Source organism: Vigna angularis, chromosome 7 (assembly GCF_016808095.1).
Source record: "Vigna angularis cultivar LongXiaoDou No.4 chromosome 7, ASM1680809v1, whole genome shotgun sequence".
Lineage (NCBI taxonomy): Eukaryota > Viridiplantae > Streptophyta > Magnoliopsida > Fabales > Fabaceae > Vigna > Vigna angularis.
Window position 1 is genome coordinate 10,540,418 of NC_068976.1, and position 13,600 is coordinate 10,554,017.

Genomic DNA, 13,600 nt, shown 5'->3' on the forward strand with positions numbered 1-13,600 from the left:
TTTTTATATTAAAACTTTTTAATATTAAAATAATAAAATGTTATTATTTTTAACTCATTATCAGTTTTAAAATATTATTTTCTAAGTCTTCACACCTTTTACTTCCAAAAACAAAAGATTATAATCATGATGAAAATAAAATGAACTTTTACTTACATATTTTCTTAAATAAGATTTTAAATTCAAATTTGTACGTACAACGTGGAGAAACTAAATTTGTACTTTATCGATAGTAAGATTTTATTTATTTATTTTTGAATATTTTAATAATATATATAACAGATTGAAAAGAAAAGACTTCAAAAAGCTTTAAATAATACAAACCAAGTTCAATCTTTATCATGTCCCAAACATTCTTCGTCATTATGAACAAATAATGATTGAACCCTGATTGGAATTTACACTCAATAATACATTAATATATATAATAAAAATAACTATCAACTTATTTTAAGTATAACTTTTCATCCTTATCCTTTTCATGTTGGATAATCTAAATATAACGAGAATATTAATGCCAGGGTAAAATTTATAAGAAAATAAAATCTGAACTAATAATCTTTTGTGGGTTTTGATTCATTTTAAAATTTTGAACTTTTTTAAAAATCTAAATCCAAATAATCCCATGGGAACTAATTGGATCCAAACATATAAAAGGACAAAAAAAGAAAAAAGAAAAAGTATACTTTATCAAAAAAACATAATTTTATTAAAAATTGAACATATGCTTGTGATATTAAAAAATAGTAAATAACCTTTAAGTTCTGATTAACTTACATAAAAATATAGGCCGATAATTATATAATTATATAATTATATATAAAACTACATGTATATATTTTAAATTTAAATAATTGTATTTGTAAATTTAAATTACACATTGAAATGAATAGTATAAGATTTGAGGAAGCAATTTAATTGATTGAGAGAGAAGAATATAAAAGAAGAAAAAAGAAAATATTAATTTAGAGAAGTGAGGGTACAGAAGGGAGGTGCATTGACAAGTCTTTCTCCTTTGTGTGTTGTTTGTTTGTGTCAGCCATTCTGCAAAAACATCACTTTTCACTCTTTAGGGACCCTTCTTTCTTCCTCTGTCATCCCCTGTCATCCCCACCTCATCATCCATCACTCCCCCCACAACACTTTTCCATAAATTAAACATATTATTTACATATTTAATTTTTTTTCCATTTCAAAACTTTTAAAATAATATTTATACTTCTTCTTACTCAAATTTATCAAATACAATTAATATTATTAGATTCAAATAAATTGTTTATATTTTAAATTTAATTAATTTTAAATTTATCTCATCTCATAAAATTAATTTATAAGATAATATTTATACTACTTTTATTTTTAGTTCATACCAGAGACTTTCAACACACTTGTTTATATCGTATATAAATATTTATAGTTTTATTAACTCAATTTTAATAATTTCTTTTCTTTTAATAAATGTGTTTTAGAGCCATATTTAAATGGTTTATATTTTTGATATATTTTAGTTTAAATATCAGTCTAAAATATTTAATAAATATAAAAAATTAATGTTGTATATTTATTATTTTAAAATTTGAGAATCGAAATATACTAAAATTAGAAATAAAATTAATTTTATATTTTAAAGTTAAATTTTAAAACTACAAATATATTTAACTTTTAAAATTATTTAAAAACTTCGTTATTTTAAGATTTTGAACTCGAAATATTATCAAATTTTATATTAAATAAAATAAAAAAATTGAGTAAAAGAATATTGTATGAACTAATTACATAAATTTTTTGAATGGAAAGTAAAGATTGTTTTTATATGAATTAGATTTGAATCTCCATTTTTGTTTAAAAATTGATGAAGTGTTGAGAGAATGGAGAAGATGTTTGTTTGTTTGTTTGTGGGGGAAGTTGCAGAGAATGACAGAGTTGATAGAAGGGAGAAGAAGTAGGGCATAGGATGCACATGCATGCATGCTGCTGCTACTGCATACACACAGAGAGTATAATAGAACAGATTAATGGTTGATGATGGTTTCGCATGCATTAGGTTTCTGTCTGATTCTCATCTGATACCATCAGTACCCATGCATGTCATGTCATGCCAATCTTTACTTTGCATAGATACGCTCCCTCTTCTTATATGCATCGAACTCTGCACCTATCTATCATTTTCTTTTCTCTACATTTTCATTCCTTATATTATCATTTCACACCACACAGCGCGTGTGTATCATCCCTCTATTTCTTTTTATTTCTTCTTTTTTATTTTTAATAATTTAATGTTTCGATTAAGTCACAAGTATTCAAGTATCCATCTCATCACACTGTGTTTCAATCAAATCAACGTGGAGTTGTTGAAGAAAGATGACGCGAGGGAAATCGCGTGGGAGAGTTAGAATAAAGATGACGTCATCAAAGCATGCAATGAAAGAGAGTTAAGAAATGAAGCTATCAAATCAAATCAACACATTGTCCTCGTCTGATGTGTTCGAATCATTTTTTCATTTTCTTTTAAGTTAGTTTTAACATTTTCCGTTTTAGAATTCAAATAAGAAATTATGGTTCAAAGTTTAAGTATACATCTAGGTGTTATATTAATTTTAATAAAAGTAAGAAAATTGAATAATATATTAGAGAAAAGTTTTATAAAAATTATATAATAAAAATAATGTTAAATTTTAATATAAATTAGTCTTATGTTTGATTGATTTTGTGTCTTCTCACTTAGAATTTATTTTTTATTTGATTGGAACTTAAAGCACATGAATGTACACACTTGTTTTACTCAAAGTTTGAATCTATCAAAGTGATCAAAATTATTTAAAGTTAAAATTTTACAAAACTAAAGAATGAAAATCTTAACTACTCGACGAACTATTTGATTGATTCACCAATTTTCTTTTGATTATATATATATATATATATATATATATATATATATATATATATATATATATATATATATATATATATATAACATATCAATAAACTACTAAAACATAAATTTGACTTCAAAATTAAATCTACAAATTCCAGTTGTCCGAACAATCCAATTCTTATTTATATAAGTGATTTTTAATAAAAACAAGTTTTGTAAAGAAAAATTGAAATACTATTATTATTATAATAATAATAATAATAATAAATATTTGAATGTGATGAAATTTCACCTCACATAATCATATTAACACATTTGTGAATGTTTATTTTAACCTCCACAAAATAATCTGCATTAAATAATATTTTTATTTATAGTGAAAGTTGCATGTATGTAAAAATGAGTTTGTATAAAGTAATTTCTATAATACTAGTACAATACTATGCTTCTCTCCAATCCCTTCTTCTCATCTTCTAAAACTCTTAGCCCATTAAATAGAAGCAATATTAACTATAATTAATCTAATGTTTGTTTTTCTTTTCCCTTCCTTCTTTCTAAACTACTTCTAATCTAATGTTGTCCTCAAATTAATATAATTTAATAATTCATTTGTTCTAAACTAGTCCTAATCTAATGTTGTCCTCAAATTAATATTTTTCTTATAGAATTCTCATATGTATCCAATGACACTTTATTTTCTATTTGTTTGTTTTTGCTTATTAATTGTTTATGCATTTGTAAAAATAGACTTGTTTTTAGTGTGCATGTCATCTTTACTTTCACTAGGTCATTCATAAAGAAAGTAAGGTCATTCATAAAGAAAGTAAGGTTCGCATGTGTGATTTTGTGACTTTGTTTTATAAGATTTTCATATCCTATAAAATTTATAATAATTATTATATTATCCGGTCGGTTGACCGAATGAGGTCTAAGGTTGTATCTTTTTAAAGATAGTAAAATCCTTTAAGAGTGTTTAAAGGAGAGCTGGATATAATTCAGTTGGAGTGAATTGTAACACTCTGATTTAAGATGTCACCTATAAGTAAAAGAACACGTATTGATTAGGAAAATATAACTCTGATACCATCACCGACATAGTGAAAATTTTAAAACTTTATTACGTCCTCGTGAAATTTAATAAAACTTGCGAAAATAATAATCAATCTCAATACAATTTTAAATAACGTACTAAAAGTCCTCAACATAATTTATTTAAAGAAAATAAATTTTGAAAATCTTGAAAATAATTTTCCACTCGCCTCTTGATCTACAGAGCATCAACATCATCAACAACATCCTCTATAACACCATATCCCATATAAATTTGATCATTGCATGTGGAAACCAATCACCACAAATACAAGAGTGAACTAACATCATTAACATAAAAAACACATATTATAATACAATTATCTATTAAACTATAAGCTCATAATATCAAATAAAATTCACAACACAATAACACATTGTTAATCCAAACTCTAGTCCAAACAAATCACGTCACCACCACCAATCACTATCACTGTATGTCATCTTCCGTACTCCAACACACATGATCAGTTCACCAAAACCGAGCCTACACACCAATGTAGGACTTTCCTGTTCACCAAAACGAGGCCCATACACCAACGTGGGTCTTGCTTGTTCACCAAAACAAGGCCTACGAACCAACGTAGGACTTACTTGTTCACCAAAGTAGGCCTACTCACCAAAGCAAGGACCTTATCGTATCACGGCTAAAGAGTACTTAAGATGACATATACTCCATTGTCTCAACATAGTCAACGTAGCAACATGACTTATAGAAAATAGTAAGGAAAAACAAATCAACCAACATTGCAAACACTCCAAACAACTTGACACTGAATCAAACAACTCTGTCATGCATGAAATCATCACATCCCATCACATACTCTTCAATCCAGTCATAAAACATTATGATAACAAGGTAAGAAATACGGAAATCAACTATAGAAACACATACACATCCCGAATACATACTGGAACAACTTGACCCTGTTTTCAACCACATAATAATTATCCAAAATAAGACTATCTAGGCATATATCAACATCATTACACATACATAACCCGACAAACCAATAACACGTGTTATACTAACCCTATAACAACCCAACATAACCAAAAACCACTCCTACACAACTTGGCACTTACCTGAGATTATACATTACACTAAAACACAACCCGGTCATAGAAAATAATAATCCACAAAAAATCATATAATACACAAAACCACATCTCTTATTCATGAAACTCGTAAAAACCCTGAAACCCCAAAAACCATTCAGATAAAATTATGAATACAAGGATGACCATTACTCAATAAAACACATGCAATACAATAACATTTGGATAAAACAAACTCGACAATAACACACACACACACACACAAATCCCTAATTAAAATCATATAAGGTTACGAACCTATTCCACTCAATCTAACACGTGCAACACAATAATGTTTGGCTTGAGAAAAACAACTTGACAATCATGATGATCATACCAAGCCTCACGTCGTACACAAAAATAGAATACACATGTACTCACACATAATTACACAATCATAGACATTGAAGGCTAACTCATTTTTCCTCTACTCCAAGCAAACCTTTATCTGTACTCAACCTCTAACCCTTTCAACTTCTAGACCTTGGCGTGACAAACCCGAAAGCCCTCTCTCTTTCTCTAAAAATTCCCTTAAGGTGGCTAAGTTTTATTTATGAGGCTAAACCTCATTAATTTATTATTTATACACCTAAACTAGACCAAAATTGGTCACCCTTATGCCCATGAGCCTAAAAACACGTACTTAATGGTGTTCACCGTTTTGAACCTTTTAAAAATTAAAAAACTCAAAACAAACCCTTCTAGACCATTCTGTCGAGTTCCCATATAGCATAGTTAGAGTGAACCAGTATAAAACAAGTTTCCATCTATGTTATCTTTTGTTATGTTATAAACGCTTTCTAAACTCCTTATTAAGTGCTCAACTCTGTAAACCATCAAACTCCTACAAACAACTTCTAACATTAAATTGTGAAAAGTCTGCAAATCGTCTAACTCTTGCAAACAACGTCTAACACTAAATTGCGAAAAAAAATTTAAACTCTATTCAATCCTCTTACTCTAGAGCTTATGTATTATTTCACATGAGAGTCAAGTATATCTAAGCATGAGTGAAAAATATGTACATGAACATATGTAATACAACTCTGAATATGTTTGAATTAAAGAATAGATTCCACAGTTAAAAAAAATGAAAAAGAAAGAAAGAAAAGTAAATAATAATATTATTTGATTGAGAAAAAATATATAAAAAAATAAGATAAATATTTGTAATAGATTTAATAATATATTTAAAAATTTAGATAAAGGCAAAGAAAAGGAAAATCATAACATAGTCTTATGAACGTTTGTGAGTATCATTTTTAATCATAATGATTTCATTTATATTATAATAAAATTATTTTTATTTTATAAAATATTTAATATTATCAATCATTGTAATAAACTTCTAACATAGAAAAAGTAGTTGGTTGACTATAAAAAATATTGATATATTTTATTTTTAGTATAATAGAAACATTACCGTAGAATGTTTTTACTTTGCTGTTTTTTTAAATTATATTAATAATTAATATAATTAAGTGTATATTTGGTATTTAGTAATCATAATCTGTGTTTTAAAAAATTAATATTAATGGTTAAATATGTTTTTGTCCTTTAATGAAAATTAAAATTAATTTTTTTTCAAAATTTTGATCAAATTTAGTCTTCTAAATTTAAAAATTAATCACTTTAAATAAATTTTATTTGGCATTTGAAACGTGTTTTATCATAACATTCAAGTTATTTACACAGTTTAACACATTTTTATTCAATGTTAACTAAGAAAAATGTGTGAAACTTCAATTAAAATTAACATAATTTAATTAAAATGACTAAATTAATATATTTTTAGAAATTAAAGTTTTGAAGAGAAAATAAATTCAATTCTCACTTAAAATTAAAGGATAAAAACATATTTAATATCATGTTTCTCTCTAGTAAACACATTTAATTATAGTAACTATTAATAAAGATCCATAATTGAAGGTTTTATATCCACACTGATTTTTATTATATAAATATGAAATATGTTAATTATACGGAACTAATTATATATTTTTTATAAAATAAGAAAGTCTTTATACATAAATTACAATCATAATAGATTTGAATATGTAATTTTACATATGAGATTTAGGCGAATGTTAGAATTATTAGAATTTTGAGTGTGTTTAAAAGTAAGAAAAGAGAGAGAAAAAGAGGTTGGTATTGAATTAAGAAGGCAATTAATAAAAGGGTGTGGCTGGAAATCCAGTTTCCGAAAGAAGCGATATTTCTCTCCCACACGTTTTCCCAAAGTAATGGTTTTCACTGTTGAAAGTTTTCTTTGAAGCATTGAAAGTGTGTGACGAAAGGATTTGTATGAAAACCACCATACTCACAGTAACAAACACCAAAATGGCTGCACCTCTCTGTCTCAAACTTGTCATCTTTCTGTCAAAATCAGGTGCCACGCACGTGCACCCCAAATTTATACACATAAACTATGTTTAGTATTCTAGTATGAGAAAATAAAATGTTATTTCCTTTTGCATTTAAAAGAAATATTATTTAAAAATGTGTCTCATCACTCACTAACTTTCTAAAATTTTTATCTTAAATTCACTTCTTACCATTTTTTTCTTATATTGTTTGAAAAATTAGACAAGTTAGGCTAAATTATATAATTTTATTAAAAAATTAGGAGTAAGTTTTTATTTATTTTATATTGTATATAGAGATTGGTGAATTAATTTGTATTGTATAAGTTTTATGTATTACAAATCGAACTCGGTTGAAGGTTGTCAAAATCAACCTCAATTGAATGTCAGATTTATTCGACCATGAATGATAATTGATTCAAGTCAGTCTTGACTGATAATTGACCTAAATTAGTTTTGATTAAAGGTTGACCTGAGTTGACTTTAAAAAAAGATCGAGCTGAGTTGGCCTCAATCGAAGAACGAGTTAAGTCGATACTAAAGATCAAGTTATATAAGCCTAAATCATATATAATGAATTTAATAATAAGATATACTAAACCAATATCAATCTAATATACAAAATGATTTCACCTTAGATTTAATGTAATTTAAATTAGATTGAAAATAAAAAATCTAAATTTAGTTAATTAAGTTTAAATGGATATAAGTAATAGATATAATATTTTTTTTTAGATGGGTGTAGACTTCATTTTGAAAAATCCATACAGATGAATTTAATACACTAATGTTATTTTTATTAGAAAAAGGAAAAAAAAAAGTCGTTGAATTAATTATTTTTATTATGTTTTGATAGAAGTATAGGTTCCTCACAGAAACTACATGAATTTGTGAGGAGCTTAAAAGATCAATGCTAACATTAACAAAAGACAAACTACATTATCATTATTCTTTCACTATATTAATTAATTAATTTCACTAGTATTTCTCTTTTAATATTAACTATATTTCATCTTTTTGATAATTTTCTACCACTTTTCGTTTTCAAATAGCCTTAAGAATAATTTTAAACTTATGGAAACATTTTACAAACTTTGTTATATTTTAAAAGAAATGAAACTGAATATAAAAAATTAAAAAGATGTTATAATAAGAAACACATATAGTATTATTTTACATTCACAAAATTTGTTTTATACCGCTATAATCAAGATACCATTCCATTTATAAAATTGTTTTTGTATAATGTTAGTAAAACTTTTGTAGTTAGAAAAGTGTATACTCCTAAAAATACAAGATTGCATATTGAGGTAACTTGGTATTTCCTTTTTTTTTCATAACTCGTAAATAAGCTTAATTATGAATTGAAGGTTTAGTCAAAGGTCAATTGAGGCAGTCTGATCAAAGGTTGGTTGGTTGGTTGAATTGACAAAGGTTGATTGAGTCGATTCGATCAAAGGTCGACTGAGTTGACCTTGCTGAAGGTCAATCTAGTAGATTCAGTTGAAAGTTGACTAAGTCAAGTTGTACTAAAGGTCGATCCAGTTAGACCTAGTTGAAAGTCATTGAAGTTAGCCCTAATTAAATGTTATTTGTCCTCAAAGGAAGGTCGATTCGAATTGGTCCTGATCGAAAGTCGACATCCATCGAGAGTTAACTCGAATCGATTCCAAAGAAGATTGACCTGAATTGACCTATACTGAAAGTCGAACTGAATTGATCTTGATTAAAAGTTGAGTCGAGTAAAACTTACTCATATTTAATGAACTTAATAGTATATTATACTAGATTAATATCATTGAATTTAATATAATATACAAAATGGATTCAATTTTAGATTTAATACAATTCAAATTAGATTGAAAAAAAAAACGAAATTCAAATAATCTAGTTAAAATAGATCTCCATTTAAAAAATCCTTATCCAATCTTAAGATGAATTTAGTACGCTAATAATATTTTTAATAAAAAAAGGTAAAACAAAGTTGTTGAATTAATAACTTTTGTTATGTTTTGATAGAAGTATATGTTCTGCAGTTAGTACTAAGACAAACTACATGAATTTGTTAGGACTCGGAAAGATCAATGCTCTAACAAGACAAACTACATTATTATTATTATTGTGCCACTAAATTAATTAATTAATTAATTTCACTAGTATTTCTCTTTTAATGTTAACTATGTCTGACCTTTTGAAAATTTTCCACCTTTCGAAGTAACTTTTCAATTGGTACCATTTTGTTTTCAAATTAGTCTTATAAATAATTATAAACTTCTTGAAACATCTCACAAACCTTCTTATGTACTAAAAGAAATGAAACTGAATATCAAAATTTAAAAAGATATTATAATAAGAAACATATATAGTATTATTTCACATTCACAACTTTTTTTTATACAACTACACTTTGTTAACCAAGATACCATCCCATTTATGAAACTGTTTTGTACAAAGCAAGTAAAGCTTTTAGTAGTTAGAAAAGCGTATGCTCCTAAAGATACAAAATTGCATGTACATGCCAGCTAAAGAGAGGGGTAAAAAGGTAATAACAAAAATAATTAAAATAAAACAAAAAATATAAAACTAGCCTAATTGCACAGGTAGTAATTCCTAACTTGGTATTTCTCCTTTTTTTCTTTTTTTTTTCTCAATAAAAAAAAGTCGGATTTTTTTTGGAGTCTTATGAAGTGAGAAGGATGATATGTGAATTGCATTGATTCTTGTTCTCTACGGTTCTCCACTGTGAGGCTATGTCTTCAGCGATCTTGATTGCATCACACGATGTTCCTTGAATGCCTCTTCTGGTGAAGCCCACCGTATACAATCCCTGCTCCCCTTTCCACCCATGGGGAAAGGGTGTTTTCGGCATTCCATCCTCAGTGAAAAAATCACAACCCTAAAATAGTAAAAAAAAAAGTTCAAGTTTTTCATACATATACATATATATGATCACCCACAAGACAAAAAAATAAATACCATAACTAAAATAGAATCTTGCAACATAACTTTTAGGAATATGCATGCATACCCTTTACCCTTTACCCAAAACACAGAATTTGATTAGTGAATAATTAGAAGCAAAAGTTTCACCTATTACTTTTCTCTATGCGTATCTTTTATTAGAAAGATCCATTTTTTATAATATTTGGTGATGATGTTTCACATCAAAAACACGTCACCATGAGAGCAGAGTTTTTTGTTTTTAGTAGAATGGTTTTGTGATGAAGAAAAAGGGAGAGGTAGAACCAAGCAAAGGTTAGGAAGTGATTTTATTCTTCAGCTTTGGAATGAAGAAAAGAAGAGATTTGTAGGTTTGTGCAGTATGCATGTGTCCCAAATCCAGACAGCGACATGTCATGAGTGGTTCATGATAATAAGATAGCGCTAAAAACGCAACACAACAGAGATAAAATTCTAACCTTAAGCCAAGTAGGCACGTTGCTCTTGTACCCTGTTGCCAAGATTATAGCATCGAATTCCTTTTCTTGTCCATCCATAAATTTGGCACCTTTTCTTGTTATCTCCTTCACACCCTCCATCACCTGCATCCATCATCATCAATTCTCAAAATTTAACACTCACAAACATAATTCTCATGAATCAACCAAATGGGGTCATTTCATTTTGCACCAACTCTTCAAAGCATATACCTTTATGTTGCCACATTTGATCTGTGCAACTTGACCCACATCAAGGACTGGGGTTTTCCCTGTGGCTAGTTTCAGTTCTATTGGGCCTGTTTTGGGCCTTTTGATGCCATAGTGATTGGTGTTGCCCAACATGAAGTTGGTCACAAGTAAGAGAATTTTGTCTACAACTTTGATGGGAAACCACTTGTATAGAGCCATGGCTATGCCAAAAGTTGAGAAGCCAAACATCTCCCTAGGAAGCACATGCACCTTGCATCATTTAAACCATGCAACAAAGTGAGCAAAGACCACTCCCTCAAAGTTGATCACTAGTTACCCAAATGGGAAAAAAACATAAATGACGTCAATTTCAGACTGGAACAGTCACACACACTCATCATTAACACTAAAAACCACCCATTTAACCAAAATAAAAAATAAAAAAACCTTCTTTAGTCCATCTCCAAAAAGTGATTTTTATCCATGTTTTTTAATCAAAACCAAAAATTTTACTTCAATGAACAGTTACAGAGTCAACCAAATACAAAAAACACACACAATACAACATGGTAATACATTGAGAGAAGATTCATTTTTTCATAAACCTTTACTGTAAAAAAAATGAACTTGTGTTAAAAGCTGAGTTGTAGAAGGTTATGTTTTTAACTTTGAAAACTGATTTGGTTGTGCTGATATTTGTGTCAGGTGCTGATTGAAAAGTTCATGAGAGAAAGGAGGGTGAACTTACTGTGTTCCTTGCAACCATGTAAGGTGAGGCATTGTGTCTGCAAAGGTCTAAGCTAACTTCCATTCCTGAATTGCCACAGCCAATGACCAGAACCTTCTGGTTTCTGTACTCAGAGCCAGACTTGTAGACACTGGTGTGAGCAATGGAGCCAGAAAAATGGTCCATGCCATGAATTCTAGGGAGCACAGGCTCAGCATTCTCCCCAGTGGCGACCACGAGCCAAGGAGAGAGAAGCTCACAGTGCTGAGTCCTAACCAGCCAAAGCTGAGACCCTTTATCGAAGTGAGCAGTTTCGACTGTTTGGTTGAACCTGGGGTGAATGTTGAAGTGTGAGGCGTAGGACTCCATGTAGGATATGAACTGGTACTTTGTGGGGTACTTGGGGAAGTTGTGGGGAAAACCCTTCAAGGGAAGCTCACAGAACTGCTTTGGGAGGTGGAGTTTGAGACGGTCGTAGGTTTTGTGTTGCCAAAGAGAGGCTATGCAGTTGCTTCTCTCAAGAATCACGAAAGGGACTTTGTGCTCCGAGAGACACGCAGCCACGGCTAGGCCTGAAGGACCGGCACCTATGATGATAGGCCCATGAACATGTTCTTGTTGGGGTTTGCAAGAACCCATGTAGAAATAGATAGGTGTGTTTGTGTGCTGCTGTTGTAGGGAGAGAAAAAGGGAACAACAAGAAGAACAAAAGGTGAGAGTTTTGAAGTGGTGACTGAAAAGTGAAGCCAAACCTCGTTCTTGTGGGAATTTAAAGAGTGTGAGGTGGGAAAGTGGAAAAGTGAAAATTGTAAAAGATTTTAATGCATGGGAAAAAGAGAGAGAGAGTGTTTGATTTTTGTTTTTCTTTTCTCTTGTTGGTGTGTTATGGAGGCGTAAAGTTTAAGGAAAGGATTTGATTCTCTTTCTCTCCAGGCTCTTTCTTCTTGTTTCTAGGCAGAAGGGTGTGTGTGTCTCAGAAGCCATAGGTGAAAAAATGGGTGCCAATGTCATACACTATATATATATATATATATATATATAATTGGTTGATGGTTTCTTGAATATGAAAAATATAAATTATATGAAAGATGCATGTTGGTATTATTATATATGTATATATATTTGGGAATGGTTTTTGAAAGTTTGATTTTACTATGGAATGAATATTGTTTGTCTTGTTTTTTAACTTTGTCACGCTTTGTCAGGACTCTGTAGTTTCTGTGGCCCCCTTTTATTTTACAATTAAAACCTTGTATTCTATCTAGGACTATCCTCAGAGGCATCCCTTTAAGGATTATCAAAATTACAACAAAGACATTAATGTTTTTATATGTTATTTACTGATATGATGGTAAAAGCTTCAAGTCTTTGGTAACTGTGATTATATGACTGCTCAAGGTGGTAGTTCTGTAGTAATACTAATTAATATTGTGCATGTGTGTTCACTGGGTTAAAATAATCTTAATGGTGACATCATGCTAGTGTAGAATAATTAATAAAACTCAAATTGGAATTACTCTTTTCACATTAATTTTTATTAATATATTTTAAAACATCAACATCAATGGACATAAAAGACAGAAAGAATAACAAAAGCTTGAAAAGAGAATCCAAATTCTTTGTATAGTCTCTAAAATGTGTACACATATATAGATTAAGAAAAGCATAGTTAGAAATAGTGGAAGGTGATGATAGTGTGACATATGGAGAATGGAGATGTTGGAGGCATTGAAGGTTCCAAAGAGGAAAAGAGAAAGAGAAAGAGAAAAGAGGGTGTATGTGTAGTGTTGTGGTAGATGAAGAGGAGATTCTAAGAGAG

The 13,600-nt window shown here is 29.1% G+C and overlaps 1 protein-coding gene across 1 annotated transcript; it reads right to left on the bottom strand.

Moving 5' to 3' along the window:
• Positions 1–9,803: 9,803 nt before the first annotated feature.
• LOC108319277 (probable indole-3-pyruvate monooxygenase YUCCA4) lies at positions 9,804–12,725 on the bottom strand. The gene is made up of 4 exons (XM_017550351.2): positions 11,803–12,725; positions 11,076–11,324; positions 10,845–10,967; positions 9,804–10,321 (listed from the first exon to the last, which is right to left on the bottom strand). Exons 1-4 carry the CDS (start codon positions 12,418–12,420, stop codon positions 10,106–10,108), a joined length of 1,206 nt encoding a protein of 401 aa, XP_017405840.2. The 5' UTR covers positions 12,421–12,725; the 3' UTR covers positions 9,804–10,105.
• Positions 12,726–13,600: the final 875 nt, after the last annotated feature.